Below are 19,833 nucleotides of genomic sequence, written 5' to 3' on the forward strand. Positions count from 1 at the left end.
GGCGACCCAGCATTACTGACCGCTACTGCAAGCCAGGGTGACAAGGCAGAAATATTGTAAGACCAGATGTTTTTACGTTGATTAAAGTGAACGAACTCCGGATTTTTGTTGGCTAGCGAAGTGAAATGCTAACGAATTCTGTCCGTCAAAGCCGGCAAATGACTGTACATGTACACATCGTTTTGTACATAAACACTTCAAATTTTAACTAATTTTAACTTTTCGTTTATTCGATAACCGCAATCAATAAAATTATTGTCTCCTCGCCGTGTGTTTAAATATTCGTTTATTCATTAGAATTAGATTTTCGTTATTGATTTGTCCTGCAAATCATGCTATGCACACAGACCAGCCGATAAGATGGCGAATGAAGATGACAATGAGGGTGACGAATCTAAAGAGGATTTAGCTTCGTCGTGCTCCCAAATTGGATTGAGAATGGCTGCAGTGGGAGATGGAGATGAGCGCCCACTCCTGTTGAAATGCTGCATATGGCCAAGCGCAAAATAGAGCTTCCTCTCAATCAAAGACCGACCAGGTGCCTTCACGTGGCGGGAGTGTTTTCACAAAATCCTGGAGGTCTGAAAGGCGAGTTTCTGGCGCCTGAAAACCAGTTTGTTCTTGCTCTGGGTTCCAGAGGAGCTTGTAGGGGTGTTGGCGGAGGTCAATATTCGCACCAGTCAGGGGCATTGAGCAAGTGCTCATCCAACTGGGGAAAAGCAGCTACCTCACTGCACCCACTGCCTTGTGGGATAGGTTTCGGCTAACCAATGGATAGAGTGGCGGCTCAATTAATACGTATCTGGAAGGATCTGATCAACCACTACTGCAAGCCAGGTTGACACTGCATCGGCCGCCACTGCAAGCCAGGGTGACACGGCATCACCGGCCACCACTGGTGACACAACGTCACCGGCCACTACTACAAGCCAGGGCGACACACCACACACAACAGCCACACCACATACAACACACACACTCTATCCACACACACCACACATACCACCCACACCACAAACACCACCCACACCACACTCACCACCCACAACACACACCACACACACGAAAATCAACACCCACACCAAACACACCACACACACACCACACACACCACCCACAACACACTCACCACACACATCACACACACCACAAGTATCACACACACCACACAAACCACGCACACCACACACACCACACACACCGGCAGCTACTGCAAGCCAGGGTGACACGGCATCACCGTCCACTACTGCTAGCCAGGGCGACACGGCATCACCGGCCGCTACTGCAAGCCAGGGTGACACGCCATCACCGGCCGCTACTGCAAGCCAAGGCGACACGGCATCACCGGCCACTACTGCAAGCCCGGGCGACACGGCATCACCGGCCACTACTGCAAGCCAGGGCGACACGGCATCACCGGCCGCTACTGCAAGCCAGGGCGACACGGCATCAACGGCCACTACTGCAAGCCAGGGCGACATGGCATTACCGGCCGCTACTGCAAGCCAGGGTGACACGGAATCACCGGCTGCTTCTGCAAGCCAGGGCGACACGGCATCAACGGCCGCTACTGCAAGCCAGGGCGACACGGCATCACCCGCCACTGCTGAAAGCCAGCGTGACACGGCATCACCGGTTGCTACTGCATGCCCGGGTGACACGGCACCACCGGCAACTACTGCAAGTCAGGGTGACACGGCATCACTGGCCACTTCTGCAAGCCAGGGAGACACGGCATCACCGGCCGCTACTGCAAGCCAGGGCGACACGGCATCACCGGCCACTACTGCAAGCCAGGGCAAAACGGCATCACCGGCCGCTACTGCAAGCCAGGGCGACACGGCATCAACCGCCACTACTGCAAGCCAGGGTGACACGATATCATCGACCGCTACTGCAAGCCAGGGTGACACGGCATCACCGGCCGCTAGTGGAGGCCAGGGCGACACGGTATCACCGGCCGATACTGCAGGCCAGGGCGACACGGTATCACCGGCCGCTAATGCAGGCCAGGGCGACACGGCATCACCGGCCGCTTATGCAAGCCAGGTTGACACGTCATCACCGGCCGCTACTGCAAGCCAGGGCGACATGGCATCACCGGCCGCTACTGCAAGCCAGGGCGACACGGCATCACCGGCCACTACTGCAAGCCAGGGCAACACGGCATCACCGGCCGCTACTGCAGGCCAGGGTGACACGGCTTCACCGGCCGCTACTGCAAGCCAGGGCGACACGGCATCACCGGCCGCTACTGCAGGCCAGGGCGACACGGCATCACCGGCCGCTACTGCAGGCCAGGGCGACACGCCATCACCGGCCGCTACTGCAAGCCAGGGCGACACGGCATCACCGGCCGCTTCTGCAAGCCAGGGTGACACGGAATCACCAGCTGCTACTGCAAGCCAAGGCGACACGGCATCAACGGCCGCTACTGCAAGCCAGGGCGACACGGCATCACCGGCCACTGCTGAAAGCCAGGGTGACACGGCATCACCGGCTGCTACTGCATGCCAGGGTGACACGGCATCGTCGGCCACTACTGCAAGTCAGGGTGACACGGCATCACCGGCCACTACTGCAAGCCAGGGCGACACGGCATCACCGGCCGCTAGTGGAGGCCAGGGCGACACGGCATCACCGGCCGCTAGTGCGAGCCAGGGCGACACGGCATCACCGGCCACTACTACAAGCCAGGGCAAAACGGCATCACCGGCCGCTACTCCAAGCCAGGGCGACGCGGCATCAACGGCCACTACTGCAAGCCAGGGTGACACGATATCATCGACCGCTACTGCAAGCCATCAAAACAACAAATGCAAAACGGCCACTACTGCAAGTCAGGGTGACACGGCATCACCGGCCACTACTGCAAGCCAGGGCGACACGGCATCACCGGCCGCTACTGCAGGCCAGGGCGACACGGCATCACCGGCCGCTACTCCAAGCCAGGGTCACACGGCATCACCGGCCGCTAGTGGAGGCCAGGGCGACACGGCATCACCGGCCGATACTGCAGGCCAGGGCGACACGGTATCACTGGCTGCTACTACAAGCCAGGGCAAAACGGCATCACCGGCCGCTACTCCAAGCCAGGGCGACGCGGCATCAACGGCCACTACTGCAAGTCAGGGTGACACGGCATCACCGGCCACTACTGCAAGCCAGGGCGACACGGCATCACCGGCCGCTACTGCAGGCCAGGGCGACACGGCATCACCGGCCGCTACTCCAAGCCAGGGCGACACGGCATCACCGGCCACTACTACAAGCCAGAGCAAAACGGCATCACCGGCCGCTACTCCAAGCCAGGGCGACGCGGCATCAACGGCCACTACTGCAAGCCAGGGTGACACGATATCATCGACCGCTACTGCAAGCCAGGGTGACACGGCATCACCGGCCGCTAGTGGAGGCCAGGGCGACACGGCATCACCGGCCGATACTGCAGGCCAGGGCGACACGGTATCACTGGCTGCTACTGCAGGCCAGGGTGACACGGCATCACCGGCCGCTAATGCAGGCCAGGGCGACACGGCATCACCGGCCGCTTCTGCAAGCCAGGGTGACACGTCATCACCGGCCGCTACTGCAAGCCAGGGCGACATGGCATCACCGGTCGCTGCTGCAAGCCAGGGCGACACGGCATCACCGGCTACTACTGCAAGCCAGGGCAACCCGGCATCATCGGCCGCTACTGCAGGCCAGGGCGACACGCCATCACCGGCCGCTACTGCAAGCCAGGGCGACACAGCATCACCGGCCGCTTCTGCAAGCCAGGGTGACACAGAATCATTGGCTGCTACTGCAAGCCAAGGCGACACGGCATCAACGGCTGCTAGTGCAAGCCAGGGCGACACGGCATCACCGGCCACTGCTGAAAGCGAGGGTGACACGACATCACCGGCTGCTACTGCATGCCAGGGTGACACGGCATCGTCGGCTACTACTGCAAATCAGGGTAACACGGCATCACCGGCCACTACTGCAAGCCAGGGCAACACGGCATCACCGGCCGCTACTGCAGGCCAGGGCGACACGGCTTCACCGGCCGCTAGTGCAAGCCAGGGCGACACGGCATCACCGGCTGCTACTGCAAGCCAGGGCGACACGGCACCACCGGCCGCTACTGCAAGCCAGGATGACACGCCATCACCGGCCACTACTGCAAGCCAGGACGACGCGGCACCACCGGCCGCTACTGCAGGCCAGGGCGACACAACTTCACCGGCGGCTAGTGCAAGCCAGGGCGACACGGCACCACCGGTCGCTACTGCAAGCCAGGGTGACACTGCACCACTGGCCGCCACTGCTAGCCAGGGCGACACGGCATCACCGGCCTCTAATGCAGGCTAGGGCGACACGGTATCACCGGCCGCTACTGCAAGCCAGGGCGACCCGGCATCACTGGCCGCCACTGCAAGCCAGGGCGACACGGCATCACAGGCAGCTACTGCAAGTCAGGGTCACACGGCATTGCCGGCCGCTACTACAAGCCAGGACGACACGACATCACCAGCCGCTCCTGCAAGCCAGGCCGACACGGCATCACCGACCGCTACTGCAAGCCAGGGCGACACGGCATCACAGGCCGCTACTGCAAGCTAAGGCGACACGCCTCACCGGCCACTACTGCAAACCAGGGCGACACAACATCACCGGCCACTACTGCAAGCCAGGGCGACACGGCATCACCGGCCGCTACTGCAAGCCAGGGTGACACGGCACCACCGGCCGCTACTGCAGGCCAGGATGACACGGCACAACCGGCCACTACTGCAAGCCAGGGTGACACGATATCATCGACCGCTACTGCAAGCCAGGGTGACACGGCATCACCGGCCGCTAGTCGAGGCCAGGGCGACACGGTATCACCGGCCGATACTGCAGGCCAGGGCGACACGGCTTCACCGGCCGCTAATGCAGGCCAGGGCCACACGGCATCACCGGCCGCTTCTGCAAGCCAGGTTGACACGTCATCACCGGCCGCTACTGCAAGCCAGGGCGACATGGCATCACCGGCCGCTACTGCAAGCCAGGGCGACACGGCATCACCGGCTACTACTGCAAGCCAGGGCAACACGGCATCATCGGCCGCTACTGCAGGCCAGGGCGACACGCCATCACTGGCCGCTACTGCAAGCCAGGGCGACACGGCATCACCGGCCGCTTCTGCAAGCCAGGGTGACACGGAATCACCGGCTGCTACTGCAAGCCAAGGCGACACGGCATCAACGGCTGCTACTGCAAGCCAGGGCGACACGGCATCACCGGCCACTGCTGAAAGCCAGGGTGACACGGCATCACCGGCTGCTACTGCATGCCAGGGTGACACGGCATCGTCGGCCACTACAGCAAGTCAGGGTGACACGGCATCACCGGCCACTACTGCAAGCCAGGGCGACACGGCATCACCGGCCGCTAGTGCAAGCCAGGGCGACACGGCTTCACCGGCCGCTAGTGCAAGCCAGGGCGACACGCCATCACCGGCTGCTACTGCAAGCCAGGGCGACATGGCACCACCGGCCGCTACTGCAAGCCAGGATGACACGGCATCACCGGCCACTACTGCAAGCCAGGACGACACGGGACCACCGGCCGCTACTGCAGGCCAGGGCGACACGGCTTCACCGGCCGCTAGTGCAAGCCAGGGTGACACGCCATCACCGGCTGCTACTGCAAGCCAGGGCGACACAGCACCACCGGCCGCTACTGCAAGCCAGGGGGACACGGCACCACTGGCCGCCACTGCTAGCCAGGGCGACACGGCATCACCGGCCGCTTCTGCATGCCAGGGCGACTCGGTATCACCGGCCGCTACTGCAAGCCGGGGCGACCCGGCATCACTGGCCGCCACTGCAAGCAAGGGCGACACGGCATCACGGGCAGCTACTGCAAGTCAGGGTGACACGGCATTGCCGGCCGCTTCTACAAGCCAGGACGACACGGCATCACCGGCCGCTCCTGCAAGCCAGGCCGACACGGCATCACCGGCCGCTACTGCAAGCCAGGGCTACACGGCATCACCGGCCGCTACTGCAAGCTAAGGCGACGCGCCTCACCGGCCGCTACTGCAAGCCAGGGCGACACGGCATCACCGGCCACTACTGCAAGCCAGGGCGACACGGCATCACCGGCCGCTACTGCAAGCCAGGGTGACACGGCGCCACCGGCCGCTACGGCAGGCCAGGGTGACACGACACGACCGGCCACTTCTGCAAGCCAGGGCGACACGGCATCACCGGCCGCAACTGCAAGCCAGAGCGACACGGCACCAACGGCCGCGACTGCAAGCCAGGGCGACACGGCCTTACCTTCCGCTACTGCAGGCCGGGGCGACACGGCATCACCGGCTTGTACTGAAGGCCAGGGCGACACGGCATCGGCGGCCGCTACTGCAGGCCAGAGCGACACGGCATCACCGGCCGCTACTGCAAGCCAGGACGACCCGGCATCAGCGGCCGCTTCCGCGAGCCAGGGTGACACGGCATCACCGGGCGCTACTGCAGGCCAGGGCGACACGGCTTCACCGGCCGCTAGTGCAAGCCAGGGTGACACGCCATCACCGGCTGCTTCTGCAAGCCAGGGCGACACAGCACCACCGGCCGCTACTGCAAGCCAGGATGACACGGCATCACCGGCCACTACTGCAAGCCAGGACGACACGGCACCACCGGCCGCTACTCCAAGCCAGGGCGACACGGCTTCACCGGCCGCTAGTACAAGCCAGGGCGACACGCCATCACCGGCTGCTCCTGCAGGCCAGGGCGACACGGCACCACCGGCCGCTACTGCAAGCCAGGGGGACACGGCATCACCGGCCGCTTCTGCATGCCAGGGCGACACGGTATCACCGGCCGCTACTGCAAGCCAGGGCGACCCGGCATCACTGGCCGCCACTGCCAGCCAGGGCGACACGGCATCACGGGCAGCTACTGCAAGCCAGGGGGACACGGCATCACCGGCCGCTTCTGCATGCCAGGGCGACTCGGTATCACCGGCCGCTACTGCAAGCCGGGGCGACCCGGCATCACTGGCCGCCACTGCAAGCAAGGGCGACACAGCATCACGGGCAGCTACTGCAAGTCAGGGTGACACGGCATTGCCGGCCGCTTCTACAAGCCAGGACGACACGGCATCACCGGCCGCTCCTGCAAGCCAGGCCGACACGGCATCACCGGCCGCTACTGCAAGCCAGGGCTACACGGCATCACCGGCCGCTACTGCAAGCCAGGACGACACAGCATCACCTGCCACCACTGCAAGCCAGGGCGACACGGCATCACTGGCCACTACTGCAAGGCAGTGTAACACGGCATTATGGACCGCTTCTGCGAGCCAGGGTGCTCCGGCATCACAGCCCGCTACTGCAAGCCAGGGGGACACGGCATCACGGGCCCGCTTCTGCAAGCCAGGGTGACAAGGCTGAGATATTGTAAGATCAGATATTTTAACGTCGATTTAAATGAAGAAGAATGCGATTGAGTCTCCGGGTCGTGGGCTCATCAGGTGGGACGAGAATGTAGTGGCTACTGAGGATGGGAGAGCTGTTCGTCTAAGTACTGCTGGTACAAGATGTTACTAAGTAAGATATCAATTCTGATACAATCCGACAGCACAGACTACATCGCATCAATGCCCGCTCCTGCAAGTGCAAGCCAGCAGAACAGCGTCAAGACATGCTGCTGAAAGCCAGGACGAAAGGCATCATCACTGGAAGCCAAGGTCAACACCGCTGTCAACTCCTATGACAACTCAACTCCGATGTTAACTCCAATGTTAACTCTGACGTCAACTCCGACGTCAACTCCGATATCAACTCCGATGTCAACTCCGAACTCGGACGTCAACTTCGACGTCAACTCCGACGTCAACTTCAATGTCAACTCCAATGGCAACTCCGTTGTCAACTCCGTTGTCAAATCCGTTGTCAAATCCGCCGTCAACTCCGACGTCAACTCCGCAAGCCAGGGCGACACAGCATCACCGGCCACTACTGCAAACCAGAGTTACACAACCTAGCAGCCTGTTTTGAACACAAGTGGACAACTGTGAGTTTGGTCGTCTGGATTTCCTGGTGCAGTTGAAGGAGTTCAAGCTGCCGTCAACCATAATTTTTTAAGTTATGGCACTGCCAAAGCACCTGTCTTCAAAATGGTGCAAGAGAAGCGAGGTTTCCATGACAGAGTCATTTCATTCAAGAAGGAGAAAGCTGAGCTGAGTCAGCAAGCGTTGTCGGCCAGTTTAGGCGATGATGACTAGGAGGAAAGCATGCCACTGGCACCTGTTGCTGCTCAGTCATGGTGAAGCATCTACTCTAGGGATTACGGCTATACAGGAAGATGTAGATGTAAGTGTGCTGTGTATGTGTATGCAAACCAGGACAAAACGGCATCACTGCCCTCTACTGCAAAGCCAGGACGAAACAGCCTCACTGTCCGCTACTGCAAAGCCAAGACAAAACAGCATCACTGCCCTCTACTGCAAAGCCAGGACGAAACATTCTCACTGTCCGCTACTGCAAAGCCAGGGCATATTGAAGAACCAGGCTACGATCATACACAATGAGTGTATCTACAATGCCCAGACTCCACTCCAAGATGACATGGTGCTGAATTTGGTTGATGATGGCATCGCCTTATTCTTCTGCCCTCGGGCTCAACGACTGAAGCGGATTGAGGTCTACAACATGGAGAATGCAGTGCTGAAATTCAACGGTATCGACTACTTCAACAAGCGATCGCAAGTCACACCGACGCTGAATCACATCTCGCACGTTTTCAGGCCCACCAACCCGTTTGTGATCAAGAGTGAAAATGGCTGGTCCATCTTGGTGATGGCGCTCCGTGGTCTGTGCTTCATCTTCTCAGTAGACAGGACGTACGAGCCTCAACAACAAAGTGAAGACGGCCTGAGCGTAGTGAGTCATGTCCGTAAAACTGCTCCTCCGGTTCCGTCCAAAATGGTCGGGGCCACCAGGCTGGGGCTCCCTGGCCTGCCAATGTGTTCGCAAGGTTGCCGTTAAGCTGCTACATGGGGCAAGAATCTGTCACAAACTCGCTATGACAAGAGTGGCCAGCCTTGCCTGCACGTGGATGAGCGTCATGGGCACCGGGTAAAGTCCGAACTTACCGAGAAACAATGGCAGGGGGACACCACCCACCAAATTATCCACGGTCTGGAAAGCCATGATGTCAGCAAAGTAGAAGAATTCAACGGAGTCTGCGGACAGTGGGTCCCTCAGGTGGGACGAGGATGTAACCGCTACTGAGGATGAGAGAGCTGCTCGTTGAAGTACTGCATGCTGGTTCTAGAAGTGACTAAGTAAAGTCTATAGGGTATAGGGTTATTGGTTACACTAGTATACTGGCTATTGCGGGCGATTTTGCCTATTCAGTGTTATTAATTTCATTTTGCCATAACTCAATCTCGTACAAGGAAAATGTGCCATGCACCCATGTGTATAGAGCAGCATGCACCTTTGTGCTTAATTTCATGCCATGCATCATGCCACAGATTAACAAGATCTCTTTCTCAGTATCTGTGGCCGAACTTGCAACAAGAATCAAGCAGCATAATTAGTTTTGTGGAACCTTTCGAATTTCGTCTGGTCACATGCTCACATGCCTCCAGCTGGGTCACAGTTAGCCACAATATTCAAATAGGACTGTCAAATGCAAGATCTTAATGTGAAGCAACTTGGAAGAATGAGTATGTATGCGAAGTGTATCGGGGGAATGGATGCAGGGCGATAGTGCGGGTTCGAATCCCAAGTGATGTCTTGAAAAAGAATAGGAGAAATGAAAAATTTATAACATCACTACGCTTTTTTGCCCAGGTCATCAAGGTGGTAGACGGACGGTGTCGTATTTCCCTCTAATGCAAAGAGAACGTTTATTTATTTCGCTCAGGGCCCTACGCTATGCTTTTTTGCCTAGCTCGTCATGCATGTTATCCGAACAGATGGAAACTTTTGGCAATACAATGATGTAGCCGATCAGTTCGTGATGTTATGGTTGGGTATTAAAGCCGTCATTTTCGACGTAAAACACTATAAGACCGCAACGAAGTTGGGGCCAAAAAGAAAGTTCCATCAGTTCTAATGACATGCATGATGAGCTAGGCAAGACAGCATAGTGCAGAGCCCTGAGCTTCCAAGCTCTCTCGTTGTAATCATTGGATTTACATCCAAGCTACGTCCACGAAAGGCATCCTTTTTCCATTGAAAAATGAAATTGCTCAATGTATTCAATAGTGTGAGAGAAAGTTGCAAACGGAAGGAAAAGTCCGAAGAAAAAACTGACTTGTCACCACCCAGGACTCGAACCAGGGACCCTCTCTGATGGCCAGCGATACTCTACCAATACGATTACAGTGTAGCTACCACCCCAGCAGCGACTGCTGAACATTAATTTTTCTTCAGACTTCGAAACTCCCGCTTTTTGTGAATCCATACAGGCAGGTGCAACACAGCCCTCCCTAGCACTGCAACTGCACATTTCACGTACAAACTAGCAAGCGGGGAACAGGGTCCAGCGAATAATGCTCCGAAAATGTTCGTATAATGCTAACCATAATGCTCCAAAAACTGCCTTATAATGCTTATTATAATGCTTCAGCAAGGGATATAATGCTCTTGGTTTGGGACAAAATGGAAGAAGGTCTTCACATTGTCAAACTTCCAGGAAATTATGCTTCTTAGCACTATAAGACATGATCGCTTCTCCATAGATTGCTCTCCATTCCAACTTTGATGCAGGGTTGTGTCAGAATAGTCGGTGTATCAAATCCCTCCCCTAATTATCCATGTAGTGAGAGATGAAACCATTATTGCAGGTAGTCATTCATTGTTGGGATGAAGTTAATCTTGACAAATAGTATTCCTGCCTGCAGACAAGCTGTCACTGCGTCCACTCTGTGAATAATGTCTTCATCTGAAACACCAGACGTGAGGCCAGCTCCTGAGATCCGATCTCAGATGGAGAGCCCTCCCATTTGCGGAAATCCTGAAAGCACGTGGTCAGAAGTTATTTTGCCACTCTACATCCTTTGCTTGTGCTCTCATCTTCTCCTTGAGATGGTGTGTAGACGTATGGCTTGCCACAATACTCTTCCTTTCTGATAGCACTTGACTGTAGGCCTGGCATTACAACCATCCACAACTAACTGTACGTGCTTCATCAGGAAAGTAAGACAGGCGCTGCTGAGCAATCGACTTGGTACTGAGTCCATGAGAAATTCTAGTTCTTTTCGAGCCTCCTGAGCTGAACTCGGCAAAGGCGATTCTTTTGGAACGAGCTCTTTCTGTTTATAGCGGCTCCTTCATTCTGGTTCAAATTTAGCAAGGCATCAGTGTCTACTTCAGTATCGCTAGAGATGCTAGCGCCAGAGCCTCTTCTTCGTCTGTTTGATATTCACTTCGCGTATGTCTCCTCCATAGCTCTCCATTATTCTAAAAGTAAAAGAAACCTCGTTAATAATTTCTCCGGATTTGTTGGGCATGCTTCGCATATGGCTTGTATACATTTACCTGACCACATCTATACAATCATAACGTTTTCATGTAGCAATATTTATGTAGCGTTAGTGCTAAAGGTGTTACGACGTGTTTTACACAATCACAAAGTCATGCGGCGGTACAATGCATAGTGCTCAAATGCCCGGAAAAGGCGGAGCGTAGTACGCAAGAGGTACACAAAAGGAGTACAATAGGGCTGTTTCGTTGTTACTGAGAAGTTTCATGGCAAAACCAATCATAAGACAACATCTCATGATCATGATTGTACCCGATTGTTGCCAACAACCTGGGATTTCCCGATATTATCCACTATGAAACTCGTTATGCCGCTCAAACATCACATAATGCTCGTTTTGTTCCTTTCTTATGCTCCTTATCACTCCCTTAGTATTGACTCCCATTGATTTTCGCTATACCTAAGCAGTCAAATATTCCTGCATATTTCACTCCTTAGGGCTATATTGACTGCTTATATTTGACTGCTTACTATTTTTAGGGGTTGCGCAGTTGAACGGTGCCTAGTGCAGCATTGTCACTGCACGAGTAGGTGGTGGTGCAACGGTTGTGCAATCATAAAACCGGGATTCATGAGGTTATCGTTCTGGAATTTGAAATACGGACTGTTTGTCGTGATAAATCTAATATTGACTTCGTACTTGGTCAGTATAGGAAATAAAACCTCGTAAAAGACCTCGGCTTCGCCTCGGTCTTTTACTCGGCTTTTATTTCCTATTGACCTCGTACTCAGTCAATATTAGATGCATAAAGCTCTGATGCTCGGATAGTCGTATAATGCCGAATATAATGCCGGCATTATCCGCTGGACCCTAGCGGGGAACCCCAACATGATAACATCCTGTCGCTCAATGTGGTCGTGATCCATTTCATCAGTAATGATTATACTGAAACTGGGTTCGAGAAATGAAAGGGTGGACCTTTTGCGAATTTCAATCGAACATTTTTGTGAAATCAAGTTATTTTCGACCATAAGGGGTGAGTGTTAATTAAGTTTGCGATAACAAAGTGGGTGAAGTTGGGTGATTCACAGACTGAATAGCTCGAAGAGAGCAAGCAAAGAAAGCACCGGTGACAAATCAGGTCCATATCACAAAAGACCATCCAAGCAGCCCCCAATTCGTCCAACAGCCCAGAGGAGAGAAGACCAGTGAAGGCAAACAAAGAAAAGGAGTATATCAACCATCAAACCGTGACCAGCATAATATTATATTATTAAAATAGCGAAAGTGGTATGCCAAAAATTCGGACAATCTCGTGAAACAATCGACGAGGAGACAATAGTCGTAAAATGGCATTAATAATATCAATTTTTCACTCATAACAGCAAACATGAAGAAAATTAAGTTCCATAACGTTTTCTTGTGACTTTCATCAGTAGAACGCCGTCACATAAAAATTTAAGTGTGTGTTTTAGTTATTACATTTTTATGTGACAGCGTTCCACTGATGAAAGTCACAAGAAAACGTTATGGAACCATTACTTAACTTTCTTCATTTTGCTGTTGTTATGAGTAATCTTATTTCTTGCCAGTCTCATGAAACGGTTATATTATGTTATAATATATTTTTGTACTCAACACACAGTTTTTATCACAATCAGCAGAACGTGAGAACACCAAAGGACGAAGTATTCAACACATTTATTCACGCTGCGGTATGTTTTCTCTTTCTTATTTGGCTGCAGACAGATGGAAGAGCGCTCCATCTGATATCCGCACTGCTGCATCGCCATCCCTATTTCGCCCTGCTTTACTTCCAAATTTCTATTCTTAGGGTAGATCTACCCCGTAAGAAGACCTTGCGTCTGTGGGGATTAACCTATAAAAGTATGAATAAAAAAATGGAGCAGGATTCGAAGAAATGCCTGCCATAAGGTTTTTATGGTTCTGCCTGCTCTTCGAGCAGTTTCTTCTGCCAATATTTTGAGCTTTCTCTTCCAATGTCGACTGTAGAGCATGTGGTGTGGCATTGGCTCGCATGATTGGATTATTATTATTATTATTATTAAACTCAATCTCGTAGCATGTGCACGCATTGCTAATGTGGGGAGCAACCCCGGATTCCTTTGAGGGGCACAGTATTTTACTGGCTGGGATGTCTTTTTTTCATTTGAAGTGCGTGGGTCTAACGCGTTATACCGATACATGTGTTGCAGTTCTACATCAAGGCAACATCACTGTACCTTGCTGTTACAAACTGCCTGACGGTATGCACAAGGCGACCACACAGATATACATGGTGTGATGATGATGATGTAATGATGACACAATGATTACATAGTGGCTGGTCCTACCAGTATGAAGTATTCTCTGTACTACTACTAGTGCACTGAAATAGTGGGGAAATCCCCCGTCAGAACAGCGACGGGTGTTCGATTGCCTTGGTAGCAGGTATGTTTTCTATACATGTCAATAACCGAAAGAGAAGCAGCGACTGGAGTCCAAAACACGATAACTAGTGCGGTCATGACGGGGTGCCGGTAGGTCAAGAAGAGAAGCTAGATTGGATGTGATCGGACCCGGAAGACTGCAATGATGTTAAATTGGGCCTCTTCACATGCCCTACCACTTGATTTCCTGAAACCACTCGAACGCTTCGTGCTGAATGGTGCATTTGTCCGGAGGATTTCTTATTTCAGGCTTTTTACCTCGAATCATGCCTGTTGGATTGTCCTCTCCATATGGTACATCTGCATAGTATTCTTTGGGCAGATTGCGCCGTCTAAGTCGCTCCCAGTCGAGGTCCATGAAAAAGGGATGATCGCGTATCTCCTGAATCCCGAACCTGATATTGCCAAGCCGCTGCATGCGGTTTACTCGGCATAGGGAGGCGACGAAATCAGCAGTGACGGCGCCGTCCTCATCGCTGCCCAGTACCGTGCGGAGGTCACGGGGCTTAAAGTCGGAACACTGCTTGAAGAAGTCAGCATCGCTGCCGACCCCGCACAGGTGCTTCCAGCACTTCATATAGTACACGGCGGCGCCCAGGGACCAGTAGTCGGCGGACACGTCGTGTCCGGATTCAAGCAGCACCTCGGGAGCCATGTAACCGTGCGTGCCCATAGTGGTGTAAGTCAACTCACCGGGTGCCAGCCGCTTGGCACAGCCAAAGTCGGTGAGGCGTACCGAGCGATCGTGGTGCACAAGCACGTTGCCGCACTTCAGGTCGCGGTGAACGACGCCGCGCCGGTGCAGGTAGGATAAACCCTCCACGATGTGGCCGGCAATGTAGCGTTTCGTTTGGTGTGAGCCAAGACGGTGCTCACTGCAATACTTCATGAAAGAGTTCAGGTCACCTCCCAGGCACGCGTCCATTATGTAGTAGAGGCAGTGATTGTCACGGTATGCTCCGTGGGCGCTGGCCACGTACTCACTATTCAAGTTCAGCATGAAGACGCACTCCGATTTGAGATACTTGCCCATGCTCTCTAGCGAGGCACCGCGTTCCAGCTCCTTGATGGCGAACACTGGGTGCTGGCCGGGCAGCTGACCATTGAGCTGGGCGAGGTAGATGATGCCGAACGTCCCTTGTCCGATAACCACGTCCGAGGTCAGCTCTTTTACCGTTACATGGGCGTACCTGGTTCTCGTTGTCTTGCGCGGTGATTCCAACTCGCTGTACGCTTTCAGCTCCTCCTGAAATATTTCGAACGCCTGGAGGTTCATCTGGATTATGCTGACTGGACCACCGTCTGCAATCGCATGCGAAGGATATGTACAGTTGTGACGGCCGATGGAGCCCGGTGAAGTTCTCAGGCTGCGTTTTGTCTTGTCCTTTCTATGGACGATTTCCACTGCACCCTTCACGATCCAGAACACTGTTTCTGCCGGTGGGAAATCTCTCCAAATCTTCGCACCACTATCAAACCTCGTTTCCATGATTCCGGGGTCGGCGACTGCAAGACGGAATAGGGCGTAACGCGTGACCTTGGCGCTGAGATCTCGCATATCCTCCAGGCGCGCGACCTCTGAATCTGCTGACTGGTGGTCCCTGATCCTCGCCAGATCCCGGTAATCAAGGTCTGACAGTGCGAAGCCCCAGACCTGGGCACCCTCGGCTTTGACGTGGACTACATGGGGTGTGCCATTGTTTAATAAGAGTGGCTTCAGAACAACGGTGTTCTCCTGAACTTCGCTCTTGCCTTCCCTGGTGATAGCAACACAACCCGCAGTTAAGATGATCAGGAAAGGAGCGACAGCATTCTCTTCAACGATATATTCTCCATCAGGGTAGTGTACGCGCACCATACGATCGATAGCATCGTTGACCACACCAACAAACAGCTGCTGCAAGCCAGGTTCCTCAAGTCGATCCCAGAGGAATTTCTTTTCGGCTATCATCTTCGGCTTGCGGCTGGCACATCTCACAAGTATGGGTTTCGAAGCCGCTGCGTCTGCTGGCCAAAATATCTGCCTGACTCGCTTTCTGAAGTCTCTGAACAGCTTTACTGTCGGCTGAGGCGTTTCCTGCTGCTGCTGCTCTGCAGGCCCATCTGTGGAGCTGTTGAGAGTTACTAGGCGCCCAGGGCCAACAGTGGTTTTGAAGGGCGGTGGCTCAAGGCTATTCATCTTGTCTGAGTTCAGAAGTCCCTTCTGTGCTGCCTCCTCGTCCATTGCTTTGCCAGGCGTCCTCTTCGGCCTTGCTGCCGCCTTGCACCGTTTTCTCCATTGTTTGGACTGTTCGACGATTTCGCTGTTTTGAGAGTCTGAGTAGTGCACGCACTTCGTGTCCGCGGCAGCCACCTGTTCCGCTGCTTCCTCCCTTGCCGCAGTCGCCTCGTCCACAATCACAGGGAGATCACGTCGTTGAAAGCCCGTGCGCACATCAGCGGAGCTCTCAAATGTCTCTTTTGGTGTTTTAGGCGTGGAATTGCGTGAAAAGGGCGTCCAAAGAGCAGTTGGTTGGGATCTCTCCTTGAGCCTCTCATTTCGCAGCTTCTCCTCTTCCGCTCTCAACTGCTTGTCTTTAGGAAGCGGAATGTGCTTGATAGCTTCGTACGCGTGTTCCACTTTGTTTCCGATCTGTCTGTAGTGCTCCTTGGCTTGCTGCAGGCGGGCGTTTAGTTCCTCGTTGAGAATCGTTTCTTTGTAGAGCTCGTCCTTCAGCCACTTCACACTGAGGCTATTCCGACAATATGCGCCCAGATCCATTTCGTAGATCGTCTCCGTCAGCAACGGTCAATGGTAGTTTGTACTCCTGACTCCACATGTCAGTCTGACTCTCAGGCAAGATTTACAGGGTATCGAGCGCAACGGCGATTCCTGCTCCCCACAGCGGTTGAGCGTGAGCCAGGTGAAGGAAGAGGCTGCACTGTGACTGCGCCTCTCCTTTATCCATTCTCCGTTGTCATTGAGAAGCTTATGCCCCATGCCATGGTCGACGCACGGACGGTGTGGAGTGCGCACCTTCCTTAGTGGCCACTGTTCACTGTGGCATACCTGTACAGAGTAATTACTACCGCGCACCGCTGCAGACACCGGCACTACGTAGGTGTGGTTCCTACCTAGCACCTGACCTCACGGAGTTCGCACCCTGTAGATATACTGATATTATCTGAACACAAATTGCGTGTGCATTATTATGGGTCTCCACGACTCCAGTGCGTGAACAGGCCATTACATTCTCCACCTAGGCTGTAGGGAGTCGTAACAGTTTTCTCGACCTGCTCTACACCATGTAGAGGAGACGGCTCGATACCGGAACGTTTTGACAGCCAAATTTGTATAGACCCAAAACGATCATCAACGTTGATTTTTCACTCGAAATATGTTTGTGGAAGGAAACTGGCATGTTGAAGTTTGCTCTGGGGCCAGAGTCAATCGAACTGAGCCACTCCTTTGTGTTGACCCATTGCCTCCAAGTTGCCCAATTTTTCGCTTCAAAAAAGTTCAAATCAGAGGTGGCTCCAAACCGGACACGTTTTAGAGTGCCCGTCAAATTCACTCTGGGTCTGAAATTAGGTAATTGCTATCGCTCCACGACGGCCAGTACAGAGTAACAATAAGCCTTGTGTGTGCTTCCATTAGTTTTCATTGGTATGCGGTGCTTTATTGTCGAGAGGCGAGCCGCTGTTTACCTGCGACAAGAAGTTGATTTTTCGAAAGTCGTAAAACTCAAGTCGCAGTGCGAAGCAACACGTCAAAAACTCACCTGCTTGATATGGCGCTTCTGGTCATCGCAGAGCCATGAAATTTTGGCTCGGAGTATAACACATCGTAGTCTCACTGTGACATATGTTTTCTAATCAAAATACCAAGAGAGAAAGTGAATATTGAGTCCGTTCCGGTTTGCAACCTATTTCCTATTTGAAACCGTCGCCTCTACCATCTCAGATCATCTGGTGCGGAGGCGAAGCCTGAGTGTCTGATTGACAGTGATTGTGATGTCAGGCCCACACTAGGCCGATTTTCCGGCCTACATGTTTATCGAATCGTAGATCGACGGGAAATCCTCAAAATTAATATTAATTGACGCGAAGACTGGCTGGGTGACGGTGTGCACGGTGTTGTCGCACACGTTTCCTACAAATTATTTTGTGTGTATATAGGTAGTGCATCGGCCGATTTCATGTCGGAATCGGTGCCGTGGCATCGGCCGAAAAGACGGCCTAGTGTGAACCAGGCAGGAGGAGTGTATCTAGGACAGTGGCAGATTCGTTTCGAGCCAACAAAATCATAACTATTAGTGGCCACCACCGCAACCCATGACCGCTCCCTCAGTCCTGCATGGTTCATAATACACGTATCCCGATTTTTCGCCCTACATATTGAGGTCCTACAGATGTTGGCCAACATCTGCGCGAAAGTCGCCTGCTACACTACTACTACACTACTACTACACTACTACTATACTACTACTACACTACTACTACACTACTACTATACTACTACTACACTACTGGTACTATACTATCGTACTGGCAATATATGTTGTCGCGTAACGCGTAACGCAGGGGGGTGCGGCGTAACGCGCGACCAGGCTAGTGCGACAAATTTTCGTTGAGTTCGTAACGCGCGTCCGGCGCGGGGTGCGGCGATCTTTTCATTGCAGTTTGTACTGCACAAGAAAAAATGATGCGGCAAAAGCAAAAAAATGATGCGGCAATAGCAAAAAAAGGACTGCGGCAATATAGAAACCTGTGTAACGGCTCCTGTGCGACTTTGCATGTAACGCCCTGCGTGCGGCAAACATGTGCCAATGTAACGCTTCATGGCCTCACTGCGGCAACATATATTGCCAGTACGGTAGTACTAGTATACCGGTAGTGTGTCCGATTTCGTTTAAAGCCTAAAATCAACCAACTGTAGTCGTGTAGTGGTGGCACTGAGTCGAATGGTCTTGGTCCGAGGAAGCTGAGACGTTCCGTTCCTCCTTTACCGTAGATTCTTGTATTATAGCCTATCTCATACATGAAGAAGCCTGTTTTGAATTGAAGCCTGTTTTGAATTGAAGCCTGATTTTCAGGATACGCTGCCAGCACATACGCCTGGTTTTAGTGTTGACAAACATAATATTGATATACCGTAGTCAAGTGGTGTGCTTCGCTGTCCGAAGAGTGCTCCATACCTATGTAGGGCAGAGCCTTGTACACAAGAGAGAGAGGTTGGAAGCTTTGTTACAACTCTGAGTTTCACTCTCTTGTTGATATACCGTATTGATTTTATAATTATATTGTAACTCGGATGGTGAGCCAATTAAATTATTGTGAAAAGAAGAAGGACAATGTCGCACTCGTTGACTGTATAAGATCTGGTTACGTTGGTGGACAGTTAGTTATAACTCGTAACATTTTGTCCTTCTTCATTTCACAATAATTATATTGTCACTCGGATGGTGAGTCCCCTCTTGAACCTTTCCGAACCTGAGCCTTCCAAGTTGGAAGGTTGTTGGTTTGCGCCTTGGAGAAGTGTTGGAGCTAGGTGTCAGGTCGCCGATTGTCTCAGTACTCCTTGTCAGTTTTGTGCCATTTTGTCGCACTCGCTGACTGTATCTCTTAATTTGCTGGCCGAAAATCCTATATATAGGATTTGAAAATGTGTGCCTTTTATGCCGTTGTTATTGGTCATCACGACCAATAATAACGACATACTGGTTTTCATGGAAGTTGTAAATATGTTTGAGGCATGAATGTTTACATTTTAGATTCAAAGGTCGATAATATTTCTGATGAATACCCATTTTCAGCAATAATTGGAAATTTGAGGATATTATTGTTCAGCTGCTGTCATGGAAAGGACTGAAGCAGTGAATGTGCAGAAGAACATTGCAGGTGTGGCACGGGGTGGTTTCATGACGAC

The 19,833-nt window shown here is 53.0% G+C and overlaps 2 protein-coding genes across 2 annotated transcripts; one reads left to right on the top strand and one right to left on the bottom strand.

Annotated features, from left to right (window-relative positions):
- The first annotated feature begins 819 nt into the window (after nucleotides 1-819).
- LOC135810559 (mucin-19-like) lies at nucleotides 820-8,243 on the top strand. Its single transcript, XM_065324050.1, has 4 exons — nucleotides 820-4,351; nucleotides 4,393-5,898; nucleotides 5,940-7,416; nucleotides 7,754-8,243. Exons 1-4 carry the CDS (start codon nucleotides 1,480-1,482, stop codon nucleotides 8,085-8,087), a joined length of 6,189 nt encoding a protein of 2,062 aa, XP_065180122.1. The 5' UTR covers nucleotides 820-1,479; the 3' UTR covers nucleotides 8,088-8,243.
- Nucleotides 8,244-13,629: 5,386 nt separating this feature from the next.
- Nucleotides 13,630-16,937, bottom strand: LOC135809916 (cGMP-dependent protein kinase 1-like). Its single transcript, XM_065323365.1, has one exon. It carries the CDS (start codon nucleotides 16,684-16,686, stop codon nucleotides 14,098-14,100), a length of 2,589 nt encoding a protein of 862 aa, XP_065179437.1. The 5' UTR covers nucleotides 16,687-16,937; the 3' UTR covers nucleotides 13,630-14,097.
- Nucleotides 16,938-19,833: the final 2,896 nt, after the last annotated feature.

The sequence above is a fragment of the Sycon ciliatum genome, chromosome 2 (assembly GCF_964019385.1).
Source record: "Sycon ciliatum chromosome 2, ocSycCili1.1, whole genome shotgun sequence".
In the NCBI taxonomy this organism is placed as follows: domain Eukaryota; kingdom Metazoa; phylum Porifera; class Calcarea; order Leucosolenida; family Sycettidae; genus Sycon; species Sycon ciliatum.